Here is a 22,084-nt window from a genome sequence, read left to right as displayed (position 1 = left end):
ACTGAGAGTCCTTGTAGTATTAAAAAATATAAAGAATATGGATAAACTGTTATTCGTAACTTTTTAGCATCTCTTTAAATTTAAATATTTTAATTATTAATAATAATATTTTATATTTTAATTTAATCTAAACTTTAACTAAAGTAGTTTCTTTACCACCATCAGTCTGGACCGGTGAGTCAACCGGTGAGTCATTCATTTTAAGGAATTTAATCCTTTGAATTTACATCTACATTTATTCATTTAGCAGAGGCTTTTATCCAAAGTGACTTACAAATGAGTGACGAAATCGATTGTCTTTCATACTCTCTAAAAACCATTGGGTCTATATTGGGTCCAATATAGATAAAACCATTGGGTTAATTTAAGTAAAACCAAACAAATTTATTTAACTGATTATATTTGAATTAAATTACATTATCAATGCTGTGAAAGCAACTTTATGAATTTGAAAACAGTCACATTACCATTTCACCAGAAGTTTATCAGTGGCTGAACAACACTTGCTACGCATATGCCCATTCACCCTAGATTTTTTTTAGCAGTAATTGATGTCCTCGTGATTAATAAAATGAAAGTAAATGACAACTGGAACTTTAAGAGTAAAATAATACATGATATAAAATACACATGGCCACCATTACAAACAATTACCACTCCTACAATCTCTCTTTATAGAAAACTAAATACATTAAATTTACTGTGCTGTAAATCATAATTTATTTTCTAGATAATTCTTGTTTAGTAATGCCTTTTTAAAAATACTATTGCAGGGTAAAGTGAGGGACATTTTAGCTCTTAGAAAGTGTAAATATTACAGTAACTCTTTATTTAAAGCACCTTTTATAAGCTACGAGAATGTTCTGTAATGGGGAACATTTGGCCTGTTACATGTAAAAATTCTGCAATAACTGTAATATCCTGAGCTGGACCGCTATATTTTTCTTATAGTTTACTCCTATAGTACTCCTTCAACTGAATATCTAAATTCTTGGAAAATGTAACATTTTTTTCAGGGACAGTTACTACCCTGAAGTGGCACAGAATAGTAAGAATGACACTGACCAATCGTTGTGCTATAAGACCCCAATATAGCATCCAACGCCACATGGGTTAATTTTGCTCAATATATGTTTTAGTTTTCGACTCTTAAAGTGCCAGTAGATGTTGACTTGCATTTTATGAATCACCAGGGACCACAATTTGAGCTAAAATCTTGTTTAATGTTCTATAATGAATAAAGAAAACTACATCTTGGACTGCCAAAGGCTGAGAAAATGAACAACATATTTTCACTTCTGGGTTAACTGTCTCTTTAAGAATCCGGAGATGTGTTTCCACTTAAAGGTTTCTCCCTTTTTTCTAATGTCCACATGGTGGTTTCCCACAGGTCCCACAGGAATCCCACGGGAAGCAGAATGGCTGTCCATCACTTCTTTTATGTTATTTGAGCTACATTTGTCTGTTTTTGTCTATAGAGGTGTGTATGTTCTTGCCTATAAAGGTTCAGATGATGGGGTGGAGGAGAATTGTTCAAAAATAGGGTGTGGGGGATTTTTTGGTAAAGAGATATTTTTCACCTGTCCATAAATATTTAAAACAGACAGAACACTTTTTAACAACTTTGTGAAATTTTTTAAGAGATTTTACTTAACTGTAACAAATTATTGCAACATTTTTTCCTAATCTTTTTTCTCAGCAAACATTTCATGCAAACAACAACAACAAAAACATGTTTTCAGATGTCATTCAGTAAACCTCGATACACTTGTTGGTACAAACCAGATAATTAAATGCCACCCAGAATTCTGGGTCTGAACGAATCAAGAGGCCAGAAGCACAAACACTGATATCAAACCCATATGCTTCTCCAGAGAGTGAATATATTTGTGCTGAGTCACTAGAAACAATGAGAAAATGAGTAAGCTAAAGGACTCAACCTGCTAGGAAATAAATAAGTCCACAAAATTATCAATCCCTTTCATTTTCCCCATAATATAATGTGCAATGTCTAATTTTCCAGGACTACACCTGGATAAAGTCCACATTTAAAGAGAAATAAAATGCTAAATAATAAATACATGTATTAAATAATTACAGTATTTATTATTATATTATATTATATTATATTATATTATATTATATTATATTATATTATATTATATTATATTATATTATATTATATTATATTATATTGTATTATATTATATTATATTACTCATTTATTCATTCATATTATATTATATTATTTTATATTTTATTGTATTATATTATATTATATTATATTATATTATATTATATTATATTATATTATATTATATTATATTATATTATATTATATTATATTATATTGTATTATATTATATTACTCATTTATTCATTCATATTATATTATATTATATTATATTATATTATATTATATTATATTATATTATATTATATTATATTATATTATATTATATTATATTATATTACTCATTTATTCATTCATATTATATTATATTGTATTGTATTGTATTGTATTGTATTGTATTGTATTGTATTATATTATATTATATTATATTTCTCATTTATTCATTCATATTATATTATATTATTTTATATTATATTATATTATATTATATTATATTATATTATATTATATTATATTATATTATATTATATTATATTTGTCTTAAAATGTTTTTTTAAAAATTAAAAACTGCTTTTTTTTGCCGAAATAAAACAAATAAGACTTTCTTCAGAAGAAAAAATATTATAAGACAAACTGTGAAAACTTCCTTGCTCTGTTAAACATCATTTGGAAAATATTTGAAAAAGAAAAGAAAAAAAAAAATCTAATGGTGGGCTAATATTTTTGAATTCAATATATATATATATATACACACACACAAACATTTTGGTTTACTGTAGTAAAATACAAAGTATATTACAGTTGTTGTTTTTTTTTTTTTTTTTTTTGCAGGTTTCAGTTCATGGTTGTTGATACTATAGTATGCTTTAGCATTCATCACCAAATAGAGGTAAACAATATACAGTTTAAAGTACTTACATTAGTATTTATTTCAAGTGGGTGCCCTAATAAATACAATTTTAATCAAATAATACAGCTTCTGTGAGTAGAAGATAGTGAAATATTGAAAATCTTGATTTTTACAAATGTTGTATGTTTTTCCAACACGCAGCACGGATCAGTTTCCAAAATCCTTTATTAATGCACAAAATTAGCTAATCATCCTGAATGACTGACACAGCAGTTGCTTTCCGTGTGGAAAATGGTTGTTAATATGCTTGCTGCTTCCTAAGCTTATTTTCACCTACTGTAAAAGTCTCTCTGTGACAGACAGAGGGCGCTTTTGCTTCCACTTACTCAAATGTATGACACAGATATATTTATCTCAAACATAGACGTCAAAGGAACACTAAAAAATAAGTAGAGGCGTATGAACTCTGATAACAGTCACATCACACCACATATCTATCACTGAAGTCTAACACACAAAAACTGTACCTTTTGTCAAAGATCACTTCAAAAATCATTCCTAAAAATCAAATATATTTTTGGCGTTTGTATACATAATCTGAAGATTATATACTTACTTTCTGCGATTAATACAACACACCACCTAAAAGTATTCGGTTGCGTCTATTTCTGGCCTCCCCTAGTTTCCCGCCTGACTGACGTCAGCATAAAGTTATTTTCATGAATGGAGGGGGCGGTCACGAGGAATTGGTGACGTCAGTGCTTGCGGAAGCACGGAGTGGAATGTTGATACATTGTTGTTGTTTTGTAGTTAATTTAGTTCAGGGAAACATTTCGCTTCGGTTGCAGGACGCGGGACGAGGCTCGACCTGTTGACTCCAGGACACTTTCTCAGAGTTTCTGCGCATCCCCGACACAGATTCCGCGTTCACAAGGTAAAGTGCGAGCTTTTCTGCGAGATGTTTTGAAATTCCTTTCGAAATTGCTGATGTTCTCATGATGACGGTCAAGAATTCAGCCTATCCGTAATATTCGCGTACATTTGGTCGATGCGTAGCATCAGTCCTTCTCTAAAATATTAAAGTTAAATGAGAAACGATTTGTGTTATAAAGTTTAAACATGAAACATTATGTACTAATGAAATATTAAATGATAAAACACAAATACATCGGTCTGGTTTGGACACGTGTTAACGGTTGCAACTTGGAATTTACACTACAAACACTTTATTTTTCATGTAAACGAACACTTTAAGCTACAAACCTCACTGATATGTTGCGTATTATTCAATGTTGCGTATTTTGGAAGTTTGTTCTACTTATTTACATTTTAAATTAAGGTATATTCGAAGCAGTGCATGGTTAAGCAAGTAAACAACGCAGCCTCGTAACATTTAAATCAATATGGCGATACTCTTCCAACTTTTTCTCTAGCTTTTAACAGCGGGTATGTTTCAAAAGAATTACTATTACGACATAAGGAAATAACACGTGGTGGGCATTTGGAATTCTGGGACAAAGGGCATATTTGTGCGGCGAGTAGTTTTGGAAAGAGACCGAACGACTGCTATAAAAGATCTGAAGTCATCCGAGCCGCGCGGAAAGATTCCGTTTTCCCGTGCTCTTTAATCAACATGAGGGTTCAAGAATAGGGTGACGTTATGTCAGATGTCCGTGCACGCGGCGTGAACGCGCACTGGTGATATATTACTTTTTAAGCGCAAAGAATGCATCGCATCTTCTCCAATAGTCTTACTTTCCATTTATGATTGTGCAGGTTGTTTAGTATCATAACATAAACACGCATGGGCAGTCTCTGTGTTGCATTAATAAGGCAGTGGTCGAATATTATCAATGAAGGTCATCTGAAATGGAATATGAAAGTGTTTGTGAATGTGTAGGTGATTGGAAATCTTTTTAAGCACATTGTTTTAGAATGATTGTGTCCACTCTATGCTGGCAGGTTAGCACTAGAGCGACGCCCTCACAGGAAAAATGAGTCATAACTGGATAATGTGATTCATTTCCACACTGGATGATAAAATAGTTGCCCTGAACCAATTTAATGTGATTAGACCGTATTAAAGGGGAATCCATTCATTGTGATTAGAGGAATGCATGTCTTATGCTGAAACAAGTATTTGTTCAATTGTGTTTTGTATGCAGCTTGACCATGTAAGGACAGTCGGTGTGGTTAATTAACTGTAAGAAAGAATTTAAGAGTGGAAAGAATATAAAACAATGTGAGAAGCATTTAAGCAAGAAAGAATAGAGAAACTGAATAATCAACAATGCTTAATTTTTAATTTTTAATGCTTAATTTTTTGCGTGAATGTGTATGCATGTTTCCCAGTACTGAATTGCGGCTGGAAGGGCATCAGCCGTGTAAAACATGTGCTGGATAAGTTGGCGATTCATTCCGCTGTGTTGACACCTTATAAATAAAGGGACTAAGCTAAAGGAAAACTAATAAATTAATGAATATTGAAAATATAACAGGTTATTCAGTCAGGATCAATGAGTGAATCCCTCTTTTTGTTTTTTGAGTAACATCAATGACAAACAGAAACAGGTTTATTAGACTAGATGCACGGATCTAATGTAACATTACACATCAGATTTTGTAAAAATGATTTTATCTCTAAAAAAACTGTATTATAATATATTTGATAGGCATATTTAAATTCATTAGAATTTATTGCGTTATCTATTTACTGTTTACAAGGAATGCTGAAAGTCTGTGAATTTTCAGATTTTCTTTTTGAAGATGACCAAGTCATACATATTCTCTCTCTCTGGATTAACTCCATATTAGTTCTTCACTTCAGTTATAGCAATGTAAATAGCAAAGTAAATAGTGTCAGCTTTGTGTGATAACTTTCAAAAGAGGACGTGCTGTGAGAAATCAATCATTAGCCACAGTAGTTTATTGAAGGAAATAAAAACTACTACATCAGAGGCTTTTTCAAAAGGTTTACAGCAAACTTCAGATTAATAAATTACTAATATATTAAAATAAGCAAGTATATTTCTAATATGTTATTATGAAATGATGATAATAATAAACAAATATACAATATAATACAAAATATTGTTTCAGTGTCTAGTTATTTTTAGCTTGAAACGCTGCTTCATATCACAAACTAGTATGTCTTCTCATATCATATTAAAGTACAGTTGTAATTACTATCGCCCTTTTTTTTAAAGCGTATATTCTGACCATTTAATGCATTTGGTGGTACTAGTTATTACCAAAAGCAGCTAATGAATTGGAAATCTTACACATTCATAGAAAATTGCTTATTTTTTATTGTTTTAAAACATTGTTGTGGGGCTCTTGGATAATATGTTGGCTAACAGCGGCTTTTTGATTAAAGCAAGTATGACAACCTTTGTGTTAAACCCATTTATATAGACTGAAAACGTGTTCACACTGTTCTGGTGAAGATAGGGTCTCAGTTTACATTGCGTTCACACTGTTTATGCAATTCATCCTTAACCCTAACAGTGCTGCATTGCATTAACTGTGTGTAGCGCTTTGTACAGCAACAAAATATTTAGAATTAGACGATACTAAATTAAAGTAAATTTTGTAGAGCTTTGTTTTAATTTTACATTGATGAAAGTGAGTTAATAGGTGAATAGGTGAATTGGGTAATGTGTGTAAATGAATGTTTGGATGTTTCCCAGTGATGGGTTGCAGCTGGAAGGGCATCCACTGTGTAAAACATATGCTGGATAAGTTGTCGATTCATTCCGCTGTGGTGACCCCAGATTAATAAAGGGACTAAGCCGAAAAGAAAATGAATGACTGATGCTAATGCCTAATTGTCCATATTATATTATGTAGTGGATAATTATTATTAAATACTTGTGATTTGCTGTATAATGATGCACATAAAATTACATATACTTCTAGCAGTTGTACTTCTAAGATTATAATGTGCTATATGTGAGTTATGTGTGTTGATAAAGCGGAATATGAACCTGTGCATCACTTTTTTTTTTCACATGTATTCAGAGAGCTTCTAAACATTGCCCGCCACAGCGACTAGAGATGAACAAAAATATCCACCATGTGCAAAAAAGCCTGTGTGTTAGGCTGGTGTTCATTTCACACCCTGGAGAATATAAAAAGGCCATCATCTAACCACTTGCGAGAGGCGCTGCGGTCCAGTCTGATAATTTGGCTTTGTTTTTTCCAGAGTCAGCAGGAGATCAGTTGTGTAGGCTGCTAGATCAGCAGTGGTCATTGCCCAGGAAGAGTCCTAAGAGCAGAGCTAAGGGGAAACTGCTCTGAGTTCCTGTCATTACACACTCAAACAGTTGCTGGGCTCAGATTACATTTGTGTTTTCATATCTTCCATCGATTTAAGAAGCGTATTTATAGTTTTCTATAAGGTGAGGCATGTTCATCTCTGATCACTTTTACCTTGTTTGAAGTGATATTAAAAGACATTGATTTTAAAGTTGTGTTCATACTTACCTGGTCTGGGCTGATTTAAAATAAGTTGTGGAATGATTGCTCTTTTGGTGCTGTTCATTTAAGGTGTGAATGCTGTCATCTGAGGTTAAGTGTTAAGGGTTTCCATCAGCCTCCAAACGAACTCTGGCGCATTTTGGCTGAAATGTGTGAATGCAGCAAGAACCACAGAAGTCTAAACAAAGCAAAAACATGACATGATGTCATAAGACGTGACCTTTAAAGTGGCAGAATGCTCAAGGAATCGCTGGTTTTACAGTTCAACACAGACAACACTTATCTACTTGCAATAGATATTGTGTGTGTGTATGTGTGTGATGGAGGAACTCCAAGAGCTGTTTTTACTCCTTTACACATTTATAAGCTCATTAAGGGCAAACCCACACTATGTACAGTCGCCTTGAACCATGCCGAATCGACTGTCCCCTCTACCCAGACTGGCCTGCACTCACACTGCTTTTTGCCTCCTGAACTTGAGCACGCTTACGTCATCGATGATGTGTTCAGTTTAACAGCAAGAAAAGAGCTCTCGCTCAGCACGGTGGAGATTGCTTAAGTTATATTGTTTTAGTCCTTTGGGATGCAGTGACATGCAGTCAAATATTTTGCTGAACAAAATTTGACGCTCATAAATGATCATAAAATCCTCGAGCTGCACATATTAGGAGGTTTTCTGAAGATGCAGCTGACCTGCAGCGAAGGATTTGCGTCTTTAATAAACTATGACAGTTCGCGTTCATTGAAAAGTAATGATTAATAATAAATCCATATGAAACAGTCCCTTAAAAGTGACATCACATTACAAGCATACCGCGTTTTGACACATCTCTTCCAACTGGGTCAGGGCTGGCTACCTTAACCGTGCCTGGGCCCAATTCAGAGCACTCACACTTGTCAAACGAACACGGAAACGTGCCTGGGCACTGTTTGAATAGCATAGTGTAAGTGCACCCTATGATTCTCAGCTGATACCATCATATTCAAGCATACAGCTTGCGTTCAGACCGGCACAAAGCATTGTTTTGAAGTTTATGTCACAAAATATACACCGTATAAGCAAGATTTTCATCGCTGATGTTATTGCATATGTATTTGGAAGGTTTTCCCTTTCATACACAAATTTGACAGTCTAATTTGCACTGCTTATGCACTGTGTAGACATGACATTTTTAGACAGCGCAGACATTTTTATTTATTTTTTATTTTTAGTAATTTTCATATATCATGTTTTTCTATTGTGTATTGAAGGATACAACTGCAAAAACATGATTTATGGATGTTACCAAATGACTAAAAACATGTTTCTTAGTCATTTTCATGAATCATGATTTTACATTGAGTACTTATGATGAGTAACTCTGCAATAGTAAGATAAGTAATTCCGCAGCATCGGTAGTTTGGTCTTTTAATCTTACATCCTTATTGCAGCATTATTACATTAATAAGTCAGATTATGATGTTTTTTAAGTGTTGTTTGGTTCTCTTGTTTTTAGACCAAATAAAAATTTTGTCCTGGTTTACTTGGCTCTTACATTGTAATTTTAATACCTGAAGATAGAACAAAAACAACAACAACAACAACAACAAAAAGACTTTTATGACACCCATTTTGGAACTTGTTGGACTTGTTTGTTACAATTATTTAATTACTCATTTTCCTTCAGCTTAGTCCGTTTATTGCCAACTTATCCAGCTTATGTTTCACGCAGTGACAACTGCAACCCAGTACTGGCAAACAGCCATACTCTCTAACAATCATACACATACTCTACGAACAATTTCGCTTTTAAATTCACCTATACTGCATGTCTTTGGACTGTGGGATGAACTAGAGCACCCGGAGGAAACCCACGCGAACATGGGGAGAACATGCAAGCTCCTCACAAAAATGACAATTGAACCAGCCTGGGCTTGAACCAGCGACCTTCTTGTTCACAATGTCGCTTGCTTGTTACAAACTAATTATATATAAAATAAATGCATATGTTATTTGTATCAGGTAAAAACTCATAAAAAGCTTATCAAATGTGTAATGGAGTCAAAACAGCAGCTGGTATTCCTCCTCAAAGATCTTCTGGAAGGAGACAACATTTCCAACACTTGCACTGAACTGTAATGAGCAACATGGTCACTATGAAGGGGATAAAAACAGACATGCTATGCTTGAGCATTCTGTGCATATTATGGTCACATCTTTGACTCCATGCCCTATTTTATGTTCATTTAGCCATCTATGATCTGTTTAATTTTAAATTATCGAGACCAGAGTTTGTTTAAATTTAAATGTGATCTAAATATCCAACACAACCTCATGGCAATTAATAACCTTTTAAATTAGTGGCTAATTTGTATTTATTTGTACAATCTCATTTGTATATTTTTGTATGATTTACTCATTCCCCAATGGTTAATAGGGTTGGGGTTTGGGGACAAGCCTCATTTTGACAATTGTACACTTTGATACAAAGTAAATCAAATGAATTTGTACAAATTTGCCACTTTTCCACTTTTTCTTGCCCGACTAAAGGTAGGAGACGGCACAGACAGTAAAGTAAATCTTGGTTTTTCTCTTGACTTTGACCCAGCATGTTAAGTGTGGAAAGTCATGGAGGAGGGCAACTTTGTGTAGTCTCTTCATACTGTACGTAGGATTGTGTGACCTCGTCTGAGATCTAGTCTGACTCAGAGTTGCTGAGGTATCTGTGGCCATGGCCTCCCACATGTTGTACGTTGTCTGCACGCTGCATTTAGAAACACAGGGGAGGTGCAGTGCACACACTGCACTGTCATAAGACACACACGTGGGGTCATAGGAACTCGAGTTTGGTCACTAGGTGATGCTCAGAGTAAACAGTTGACCATTAGCATTTTATAATCACATGATGCCCATTTTGGGTTGCATTATGGTTCACGATCGTTGTATAGAGTATCTAAAGATAGCGTAGTCTGAAATCTCTGGCATTTGGTAGCATTTGGAGAACCAAAACTCTTACAGTACTCTTTGTGGTTAGGACAGTGGGTTTGAAAGTGAATGAGACAACGGTAGTTGGTGAGATAATGACTTAAAATGAAACTCGGGGGAACTCCAAAACCAATTCTCATGTCAAGTTTGTATGTCGCTTTCACTTTGTGCACCATGTCTTGACTGAGCATGAACATTATCCCCAGTCATTGTGAATCAAACTTAATCTAATTGATTTTAATGAGTCTCTACAAGAAATGCAAGGTCATTTGAAATGATGTGTTTGGCTCTTTCCAAAAATGTGTGGGCCAATTGTCTCTTTTAGAAAAAAAAGTCTTTTTAAAAATATATTTAATCTGTAAGTTTAAATATAATTAATTTGTAGTGGTAGTCCGTTGCACCTAGGACACAATAGTGTAGACATCTTTTTTTTCTTTTGCTTTTGAGCCCTGAAGGGTGGGTTTGACGGATATTCACTAACAGTATTATGATTATTAATAACAGTATATGAATTGGGTTGTTTATACCAATTGGCATTGAGTTTCACGTCACTAAAAAGTCCAATTATTTGACATTTTAAGGGGCTTGTTGTCCTTGTCACATTGAGTCATGGGGAGTCTTCTCAGTGATATCGCTTCCTGTTTTGATTTCCCCTGCATGTGTCTGTTTGACTTTTATGTTACAGAAAATAAATATTCTCAATAGTTCATTTTATATATGAAATATTACACATTGCGTTTAATATTTTAATGATATTATAAGTCTTTAGAAATTATTTTATTTTCTCTAAGGAATAGCAATAACAGTTTATTGCCCTTTGCCACCCCACATTTTGTTCCCCCCAACCCCCCCCCCCCCAGAGTGTAACATGAAGCACGTTTCTCAAAAAAGGTTTTTTTTTCTTAATTATTTTAATTATTAAATCAATGTGTATTTTTCTATAGATTATAGAAGCAGATACAGTAAACAATGGTTTCACAAAGCTGTGCATCCACATTTTTAGTGCATTGCTGAAAAAACAGTAGAATCACATTATTGATCCATGTAGTGAATCAGACTTTATTGGCCTACGGGGTGTCTGGACCACAAAGCTGCACCCTGCCCTTTTCTTGCTGCCCTTTACTAGTTTCTGGATTGGACAGGATTGACCTCACCACATTGTGGTCAGGCCTGTGGAAGAGCTGTCTGGTACTTATTTCTCAAGAGCTTGGGTAACTGGATGTTTATATGTCTATGATGTGTTGATGCTGCGTTGCACAATCCCCATGCCTGACCTGATTGCTGAAGACCATTAGTTAAGCCTCGTTTAATCACATGAGGGTGGAGAACTGATGTTACGTCAGATAGGGGTTTGGGTGAGATCTGTTGGTTGTAACAAAGTTGGTCAAGTCATGACTTTTCTGTGAGGAACTGTACTTGTTGTTCTTTACTTATTAAGCATGTTGCACTGGCTTCCTTGTCGTACATACTGGGTGGGTTTGTCTTTGGTTAGCACATACTTAACATTCCTTCGAATCCCTGCGTCCCCAGTTGAAAACGAGCTTTGCTCTTGCTACCTCTCCTCCCAATCCGCAGAAAGTTCCGCCGGCTCCGCCAACCGTTCCCAAGGTTCCACGTACTTTTCCTTCCGCCCCTGCGAAACAACAGGATTTTCCAGGAAACGTCAGTTTGGGAGGGTGTGATTCCCTGCCGATCGTCCTCACTCTTACCAGTAAACAGCATGACTCACGGCTCTGCTATGCTCTCCATTTCCTTTACATAATATTCCTGCGAATGCGCCGCTGCGCTGTGGAAAAGAGCGGGCCAGGACCAAAGGAGACTGAGCTCTCCACCTCCCTGTGAAAAACAGAGTCTGAGCAAATCCTTCATCTGGCTCCCTCGCGCAGGAACGTAGCAGCTGGCCGTGCGCTGCTTGACTAGCTGAGCAAAAGAGGGAAAAACAAACAGCAAGGACAAGCCAGGCCTCCATTTATCATGGGAACACAAGCACACATGGCTTTGAAGTGGTGTTTGGTTTAGCCTAAAGCCTTGTCTCAATTCTCTACCTTTCATAAGTGTTCAAAACAAGAGAATCTCACATTCTCACATGTGTTAACATGGCAACACTGGCGTCAAATTCCAGAAGAGGGGAGGTCCTTTGTGTTGTTTCTGAGAAAGTTCACAATCTCAAGACTCAGATATGCGGTTACCCAGCCATATTGCTCAGGGAGCCTAGAAAGGACGTCATCCCTCTAACAGCCAAAGCACGCAATACTTTAGCAGACATTAGCCCTGCGGGCCAGAGGTTTAGTCAGTAATAATCTGCCTCGTTTGGTTTATTGAGATCAGATGTCATGTAAGTAATTACTTGAAGCGCAAGTTATGTGACGCAGAGGCCCATTGTAGTTTACATCATGGTTTACAATTCATGGAAAATGATTGCAATATTTGGCGTGGGACCTTAACTTCCATTGTAATCGAGAGTCGCCAAATCATGAGTTAAGGCTAGTGTGAGATGGAGGCTGACCTTTGAAGTTCAACAGAAAAAGCCATGACCAACATCCACATGATTCCTGTGACATGTCTGAACAGCTTCACCTTGTGATTACTGAATAGTTTCACTTCTGTTTGTGCTAACATATTACAGTATGTACAGCAATGTAAATCAGGTATACCAGGCATGATAAGCCAAGCAGAATTAAGCATAAGGTGGAACTTGATGTGAAATGAAAAGAGCAGAAATTGGTCTCTGTCAGAAAGCTTGGCAGGATTGTACACAGTATTGTAAGTGTTGACTCCTAGTTTGACTCACCATAGGATGTGGATGCTGGGGCTTCCAGTTCTGTCCCTTACATTCCTCTGATGAGGTAATTGTAGCTTTACCACAACAATGCATAAACAAGCAGTTTTTAAGCTGCACAACCAAAATGCTACGCTTGCAGAAATTAAGCAAAGTTTCTATAAAAAAGTATTTAGAGAAACTCAATTAAGTCAGAACCAACTTAAACAGGCTTGGCTGACATAGTTTTAGATATAAAAAGTAAAACAAATATTAATATATTGCATCTTGGTCTTCATTTGTTTCTATATGTGCCATCTTTCAAGCCAATTTGGATGCCACTTGTTGGGTACTTAAAGTGATTGACTTGTGCATTAAAGGAGTTTATTGCATACCCTCCAGCCAATCAGAATCAAGAATTTTAACAGAACTCTGAATAATATATCACTAGAAATCAAATATGCATTTTAACTGGCTTCTATATACTTGTTTGATTTTATAACACTATGAATTAATTCACACAGTTAGTGCAAGCCACTAATACTTGATGAACGCAATTGGCTAAAAACAACCAGACTGATAAAGACCCCTAAAAAAGGTCTCTGAAAACAGAGGTTTGATGAATATTGCTGAGTTGCCTGCACATAGTTTAGTACACAGCTTTGTAAACTAATTCCATGCATTGATGTCATTTCTATTTAATTTTACAGAGTTGTTGCTGCGAGTATACAGTAGCAAGTGACTAAATATAACATGGAGGGAATCTGGTTATATTTAGATGATTGTAGTCATGTAGTAAGATCATTATGCAGAGTATTAAGTATGCAGTTCTGAAAGGAAAGTGGGGCCTCTTCGCTTTTCACAATGCCAACGTGTGTGGAATGTGTTTGTTATCCACACTTCACATACTCTTTGTGGCTTTCTTCATGCTGTAACATGGATTCATTGTTTCTTCCTGGCTTCAGAATTCATGATAAGAAGTCTAGTGTTCTCAAGGAATATCAAATGTTCCGCATCAAAGGCGTTGTTCGGTCCTATAATTTATGTCCAGGAAACTATGAAAACCCGGCTCTGGCCTTGGGACATTAGGGCTTTTCCTCTCTGTGAGGGCTGAGCAGGAAAGAGGGGCCCCCTGTCAGTTCACCCTAGTTCTCAGAGCAAATGGAAAAAGGGGGACCATGTGCTGAAGGAATTTCAAGGAAGTGTGTGTATGTGTGTGAAAGACGTGAAAGACTGGAGGCCCCATGAATAGAAAGGGAAGCGTTTAAAAAAAAAAAAAGTGATTCCATGGTCTTCTTGTTAGAAAGAAAGACAGGGCCTCCCCGTCACAGCCATTTTAAAATCAACTATGGTAAGCCAACGTGATGTCTGTCTAGGAAAGCTGGTCAGAGTTGGTCTTGCATTGTTTATTGTAAAGTTTTATATGTTTTCATAGTCAATTAATCGTTTTTGCAATTGCTTAAGCTGTCATTTTAAACATGAAGGAATGCTGTATAGATTTCTTATTGGATTGTAGCTGAATTAGTTGAGGGGCCCTTAATGTAGCCCTCACATCAATGGCCAGATGGAATGAATCAACCATTGAGTTATTTATTTTTCATGGTGGTATTTGGTTTCAAATGCGCAGTTCATACCCAATCTATACTCTTTTTGTCCCGTCATAACTGAAACATTTAAACCCATAAGTGATGCTGATCTGGTGTGGTTTACTTGGGCCAAATCAAAAGAATGACTCAGAATGAACCAAACATGCCACAGGCAGTGAATCTGCTCACTGCTCAGAAATACTTAATGTAACCCTTACTGAAGAATTCTCCTCAAGACAAAATAATCAGTTAAGAAATGATTGAGGTATGTAGAGGGTTAAAAGGGGCAGATGACTGGACCACTGGAATTCTGCGTAAATCTGTGCACCAAAAATATTTATGCGTCATCCTAGATTAATAGAGTTACATACCATAGAAACAGTATCAGGTGCAGGTAAATCGTTAACTTTGAGGATTGCACAAGAATTTTACTTCTTAATGAGTCCCTTCTAATAGTTCTACTCAAAAATTGTGTCACTGGCAACTGGAGTTTAGTGTCAGCATGCTGAGCTAAATATAACAGGCACAGTTAAATAAGGACATGAAACAAGCCAGGAAAGCCTAGTGAAACAGGATCCAGTCTTTCAGCTACAGTTCTAAACCTGATAAAGAACAAAAGCACAAATATAACAGTGACTGTATAAGGGAAACTATTCCCATGTGACTGACGGCCTTCTGGAATGTTCCATTTACTGAATGGCGAAGGATGGACTTGACTTAATTAGAGCTCAGCATTGCATTCAAAGAGGTCCGTGTGTGGTCTGTTCAACTTCTCTATGTATGTATGTATGTATGTATGTATGTATCTCATGATGAGTCAGAATTATTTTCTTAGATCATCAGATGGATAGACGGAGACATACCCATCAATCTGTCTATTGTACTTTCTGTTTGAATGTTGATCTATATTTGGATCTAGTCTATATAAATAAATATATATACACAGTGGTGTGAAAAAGTGTTTGCCCCCTTACTGATTTCTTATTTTGTTGCACTTCTGTCACACTTCAATGTTTTAGATTATCAAACCGAAAATAATAACATGAGCAAACACGACATGCAGTTTTGAAATGAAGGTTTATTGAAATTAAGGAAATTAAGGTTACAAAATCCCATTACCCTGTTTGAAATAATGTTTGCCACACTGACTGGGCCACACTTTGCAGCAACAACTGCAATCAAGCATTTTCAGTAACTTGCATTGAGTGTGTTGCAATGCTGTGGGGAGTTTTAGCCCACTTATCTTTGCAGAATTGTTGCAATTTAGCCACAAAGGACGGTTTGAGCATGAACTGCCTTTTTAAGGTCATGCCACAGCATCTCAATTGGATTCAGGTCAGGACTTTGACTAGGCCTCTCCAAAGTCAAACAAAACAACCAAACAAAACCAAAAAAGTTTTTCTTCAGCCATAGAAATGGACTTACTGGTGTGCTTTGGATCATTGTCCTGCTGCAGAACCCAAGTTCGCTTCAACTTGAGGTCACTAACAGATGGCCAGATATTTTTCTTCTGGATATTTTGGTTCACAGCAGAATTCATGGTTACATTTATCACAGCAAGTCCTCCAGATTCTGAAGCAGCAAAACAGCCCCAGACCCCCAGACTACCACCACATTTTACTGTTGATATGATGTTGTTTTTCTGAAATGCTGGCACTTTTACACCACACACACAATGGGACGCATTTCCAAAAACTATTGTCTCATCAGTCCACAGAGTATTTTCCCAAAAGTCTTGTGCGTAATCAAGATGTTTTCTGGCAAAGCTGAGACGAGCCTTTATGATCTTTTTGCTCAGCAGTGGTTTTTGTATTGGAACTCTGCCATGCAAACCAATTTTGCCCAGTCTCTTTCTTATGGTGGAGTCATGAACACTCACCTTAACTGCTGTTGGATGAGTTGTCACTGTGCTCTGGGGGTTATTTTGGTCAGCTGGCCACCACTGTTCCATGTTTTTTCCCCCCCATTTTTTGTTTTTGTAGATAATGGCTTTCACTGTGGTCCGCTGCAGACCCACAGCTTTAGAAAAGTGTATAACCTTTTTCCAGACTAGTAGATTTCAATTATTTTCTTTCTCAGTCGTTTTTGAATTTCTTTGAGTCTCGGCATGATGGCTAGCTTTTGAGGATCTTTTGGTCTACTTCACTTTGGTCTGCTTCACTATAATCAGGCCTGGGTGTGGCTAGAGAAATTGAACTCTGGTGTGATAAGCCTTATGTTAAGTTATGCTTCAGCAACCTACACTTTTACATATGACTATGTTGTCTTGGATTTAGTTTTCTCTTAATAATATAAACTGTTAAAAAAACTGCATTATGTTTACATTTGTTAGGTTTGACTAAATGGAAATTTGATAGATAGATAGATACTAATTATCTGCTTCTAAATGTCTATTTTAGGGTTGTTTTCCAGTTTTTTTCCCTTTTCTTTTTTTCTCCCTTATGCTTATGAATGAAGCTTGTTTACCATTTTCTGGTCACGTGACACTCACTCACTCCCACACCCTTTGAAGCGCGTCTCCATGGCTGCAGTCATGAGCAGAGTTCAGTTCACGCGCTCAGACGCTCCTGAAATGGAGCCCGTGCAGCGCGTGTCTCGAGCTCAAACGCACACAGTGGACTCTTTTAAAAATAGCACAGTGGCCAAAATAGCCTCGCATGAACCGCTAAGCAGAAAGATCAGACAAAGCCTCACGCCGAGCGCTGACCTGCTTCTATTATTGCCCTCCTGTAACGGTCTAGTGAGCCGCATCGTGAGAACGCGAGATCAGCAAGTAAACAGGGCAACCCTTGTCTGGCTGAGATTGTGCAGTACTATACTGACCTCTGCTGCTCACCATAGGACACTTCAATCAACTCAGCAGTTTTATTGGAATGTTCTGACAAGTGCATTCACACAAAAAGTGTCTCTTGATGTTGTTATTTTTTTATTGCACATATATTTGTTACATTTATACATTTTATATTTATTTCTCTTTCTTTTAGACAGATTTTGAGGAGTTCTGACTAGCTGCTTGTATGCAGGGCATGACGACTCATTTTAAAGCAGGCAAAGCTTTAAAGGTAAGAACACTTATGTGTTGGTAAGATTAGATTTTTTATAATGTAAGGTCTTAAAGGGTCTAAATTCTAAGCACAAAGACCTAAATTTATAAAACGATTAAATGTTCCACATGTAAAGAATAACATATTGTTACAAATATCTACAAATATCTTGAAATCAACATACATTTACTTAAGATGTAAAATAGTAAATGGTTATTATATATTTTTTTTAAAAAATGTATTAAAATTAAATGAGATTACGCCATTTTTCCTCTTTTAATATATTTAAATCAATTTCACATAAGACAAGATTTCTTATCCCATGCAGATTGCTTTACAAGTGTGTCTTAATAAGCATTTACTTTTTAAAACAAGATAGAATGTTATTCAAAGTCATTGTTGTTATGATTATTATTCATTTTTGGAAGATAAAAGGAGTCCAGTATAAAGTTGATCTTAATATTTAGTGTTGATGATACAACTTATTTTTCAAAAAGTACTTGCAGAACATATTACCATTTGATACCATGTTAATATTTAATAAATTTTAAATTTACTTTATTAAAATCTTCAGGAACCCTTATGAAATAGATACTACTGCAATTTAAGCTGTTTTCTATCTGATCATGAATTTAAGAAGGCGTTTATTCTCGTGATGGTACAGCTACATTTTCAGCATTACTCCAGTTTTCCGTGGTACGCAATCCCTCAGAAATCATTCATATTTGCTGATCTGAGGATCAAGTAACATTTCTGAAAGCCTTTGTATATTTAATAGCTTTTTTGTTGAAATTGTGATCAGGTCATTTTGTTACGGTAAATTTTGATAGGGTAAATTTTACGATTTTCTTGATGAACAAATTTTTAAATAAAAGTATTTATCTGAAAATTAAAATCATGTTTGATCATATAATTTTTTTATGAATTAAAACAGTTTTATTATAAAAAAAGGTGCCTTAGTGATACATGCTTAAATTGTTCTCTGAAATCTTCATAGAAAGTATGTGGCTTAGGTAAGTGCAAAATCTCCAGAAAAGTTTTTACATGTCTATTTAAAACCCTACAGTAAACAAAATCTGTAAATTATCAGTTTTCCGTATTTTGCGATTCATGTTATTATTTTTATTTCTCCCTTTTATTTATGCTTTTAAATTGCATGATGAGACTTCAATCTTCCTTTCAACAACTTTTAACCTTTAAAAAAAATACTTTTATTAACATTTTTAATAGTTTAAAGTAATGTATTGTCTAGGTTGGTTTTTTTAAATACAAAAACCTTAAACTGTACATGTTCTCTTATTTGACATGCTTATTTCTCTCTATATTATTTCTTATACAATATTACTAAAATGTCAATGAGTCACTTTGTCAATTTTCAACATCAAAAGTCGACAGAGCAGAGATCAAGGTCCCAAAATGCAGTTCACAACCATAAATAAACAAAAAACACTAATAACTAAATACGGAAACTGTTAATGAACTGATTTTTCTCCTACAATGAAAAACTTTGAACTTATTTGGAAAGATTTTTAACATAAAAAAAAAATCGAATAAACTTATGATCTGTTAATAATCTGTTTTTCCACTTTTGAGCCTCTTGCATTAACTTACCCCAGAGCTGATACCTGTCCCATTTTCAAAATATGGGTCCCACATTCAATTCAATTCAATTCAATTCACCTTTATTTGTATAGCGCTTATACAATGCAGATTGTGTCAAAGCAGCTTCACATAGAAGGTCACAGTAAATAGGAACAGTGTAGTTCAGTTTGTAGTGTTGAGTTCAGTGCAGTTTAGTTCAGTTCAGTGTGGTTTAATAATCACTACTGAGAGTCCAAATACTGAAGAGCAAATCCAACGATGCGCAGCTCCACAGATCCCGAAACACGCAAGCCAGTGGCGACAGCGGAGAGGGAAAAAAAACTTCACCAAAGGCGGAAGTGAAGAAAAAAAACCTTGAGAGAAAAAAAACCTTGAGAAAAAAACCTTGAGGTTTCCCACATAAAGTTAGAACATAAGAAAACCAATGTTATTGTTGTTATCTCACTAGGAAATATTGTTTAATCAAAGGCTGCTGTGGTGCATATTAATTATCCCACATGTAACATCACAGTCTGTGTTATGTACTGATTCTCATGTGGTCATTTAGTTGTTTAAATAAAAAAAAAGAGGGAAACCGTGTTTGAGTGGTTTCACGGTTTGAACTGATATTATTAAACTATGCATATGCAAATTGTTTTCCATTCTGAAAACAATGAACCAAAAACTAATGTTGTATGAACCAGAAGTTGCCGAGATTTTTGTTTCAGTATGTTGATGTACCAACTGAAACAGAATATTGAATAAGGGCCAGAGTTTTTTTACGCATTATTCCCTTATAGCAAACTAAAGGTAAGAGGGGCGTGGTTAAGAATTTTGTGACTGAAGCCATCAAACGGACGTCAATAGACCCACAGACCACCACTACAGCGCTCACTCTGATTCCTCAATTCCAAATTGAACTCAAAAAAATTATTACAGTTGACTTAAGATTGGCTATAAAAATTCGGGAAATGCAACCAGCAGAACCTGGGAATTAATAAAAACAAAAACAAACATGGAATGCTCAGATTTTAAAGTTTTGATTAGATTTTTCTCAGTGGATTAACTTTCACATGATAAGTTTGTTCACCTAAACCATAACAATGAATGCTAGCAATATAAGCATTGTACTTTTTGATTGCTGTACAACTGTCCAAACTGTGAATTTACAAATTCCAATTTTTTTTTTTTTACATTTGACTTGCATTATGAAAACTTTTAATCAAGCACATTCTCTAATGTCTGTTTCTGTTCTGTTTCAGGTAAAGAAGGAGGCAGGTGAGAATGCTCCGGCGCTTAGTGACGATGAGCTGGTGGCCATGTCGGTGCGAGAGCTCAACCAGCACTTGCGCGGCTTGACCAAGGAAGATGTGGTGCGGCTGAAGCAGCGGCGGCGCACGCTCAAGAACCGCGGATACGCTGCCAGCTGCCGCATCAAGCGTGTCACGCAGAAGGAGGAGCTTGAGCGCCAAAAGACGGAGCTGCAACAAGAAGTGGACAAGCTGGCTCGAGAAAACGCCAGCATGCGTCTGGAGCTGGACGCGCTTCGAGCTAAATACGAGGCCCTGCAGTGCTTCGCCCGGACTGTCACCCGTGGGCCGCCCGGTAAAGTCGCTGCTACCAGCGTCATCACGATTGTCAAGTCTGCCAATCACAGCCCGAGCTCCGCCCCCTTTTCGGCACAATCGTAGTGCTGGCTGACAGTGCCAACCTGGTCCAATCTGGCTCTGAATCCAGACTGAATCTGAGATGCTTGGTGTTCAGACTGACGGGACGGCTGAGGCCTTCATCTGCGTGACTACAACAAGCTGCATTCATTTCCTTTCATGTTTTCTCTTTTTCTTTACACATACACAAAATACATTTATATTGTCTGTGCACTGTGCTAGAATGTCCGGCACCGGCAGGGCACGACGACCGCTATTTCCACAGGCTGAGAGTTAGCAGAGATGAGCACTTGTTGAAGGAGATACTTGATTTATGACATGGCAGCACTGGTCAGACAGCTCTGTGACATATTACATATGCATTGGAAATATTTTTATATATTTTATGTAATATTTATTCCTATATATTACAAAAATATATAGTATAGCACTCAGATGGTTGAGGTCAGTAAGATATAATACTTATATACAATATATTTTATACAATAACTATATATATATATATATATATATATATATATATATATATATATATATATATATATATATATATATATATATATATATTAGCAGCAAATTTAGTTTTGCCGTCATTTAAATAAATTATAACTTCACCAGCCTGATCTCACGAGAAAACGTAAATATTTTACGTTTTGTCAGTTTAGTGTCTAATTCGTACAAATTCATACGAGTTCAGTCGTACGAAAATTGTACGATTTTAAAAAGGAGGCGTGGCACCTAACCCCACCCCTAAACCCAACTGTCATTGGGGGATGAGCAAATCGTACTAAATTGTACGAATTATATCATACGAATTAGCCACTAAATCAAAAAGTTACGAATTGCCGTGAGATTGTTTTGAATTTAACACATTCAAAGAGGAAACATTTTAAACTATTGCATACAGTGGCTGAGAGCTTAACATGCTGCAATTTAAGGTTTAAAACAGTTACAATTTTGCTCTTTGTTCTTGATGCGGTTTACTTTGATGCAGCAAAGTTTCTAAACGGACCAAAATAG

At 35.8% G+C, this 22,084-nt stretch overlaps 1 protein-coding gene across 1 annotated transcript; it reads left to right on the top strand.

The window, feature by feature from the left end:
* The first annotated feature begins 3,748 nt into the window (after window positions 1-3,748).
* On the top strand, window positions 3,749-21,505 carry mafk (v-maf avian musculoaponeurotic fibrosarcoma oncogene homolog K). Its single transcript, XM_056451682.1, has 3 exons — window positions 3,749-3,918; window positions 17,757-17,834; window positions 20,660-21,505. The coding sequence occupies exons 2-3, from the start codon at window positions 17,790-17,792 to the stop codon at window positions 21,086-21,088; spliced, it is 474 nt and encodes a 157-aa protein (XP_056307657.1). The 5' UTR covers window positions 3,749-3,918; window positions 17,757-17,789; the 3' UTR covers window positions 21,089-21,505.
* The last annotated feature ends 579 nt before the right edge of the window (window positions 21,506-22,084 follow it).

This window comes from Danio aesculapii, chromosome 3 (assembly GCF_903798145.1).
Source record: "Danio aesculapii chromosome 3, fDanAes4.1, whole genome shotgun sequence".
NCBI lineage: Eukaryota > Metazoa > Chordata > Actinopteri > Cypriniformes > Danionidae > Danio > Danio aesculapii.
This window is presented reverse-complemented; position numbering and strand designations above follow the sequence as displayed.

What these genes read in the sequence shown, in the direction of transcription:
- mafk (XM_056451682.1), top strand. Translation starts at nt 17,790, where the DNA reads ATGCAGGGCATGACGACTCATTTTAAAGCAGGCAAAGCTTTAAAG. An exon ending in AAGCAGGCAAAGCTTTAAAG is followed by an intron (nt 17,835 to 20,659) that starts GTAAGAACACTT and finishes GTTCTGTTTCAG; the next exon opens with GTAAAGAAGGAGGCAGGTGA.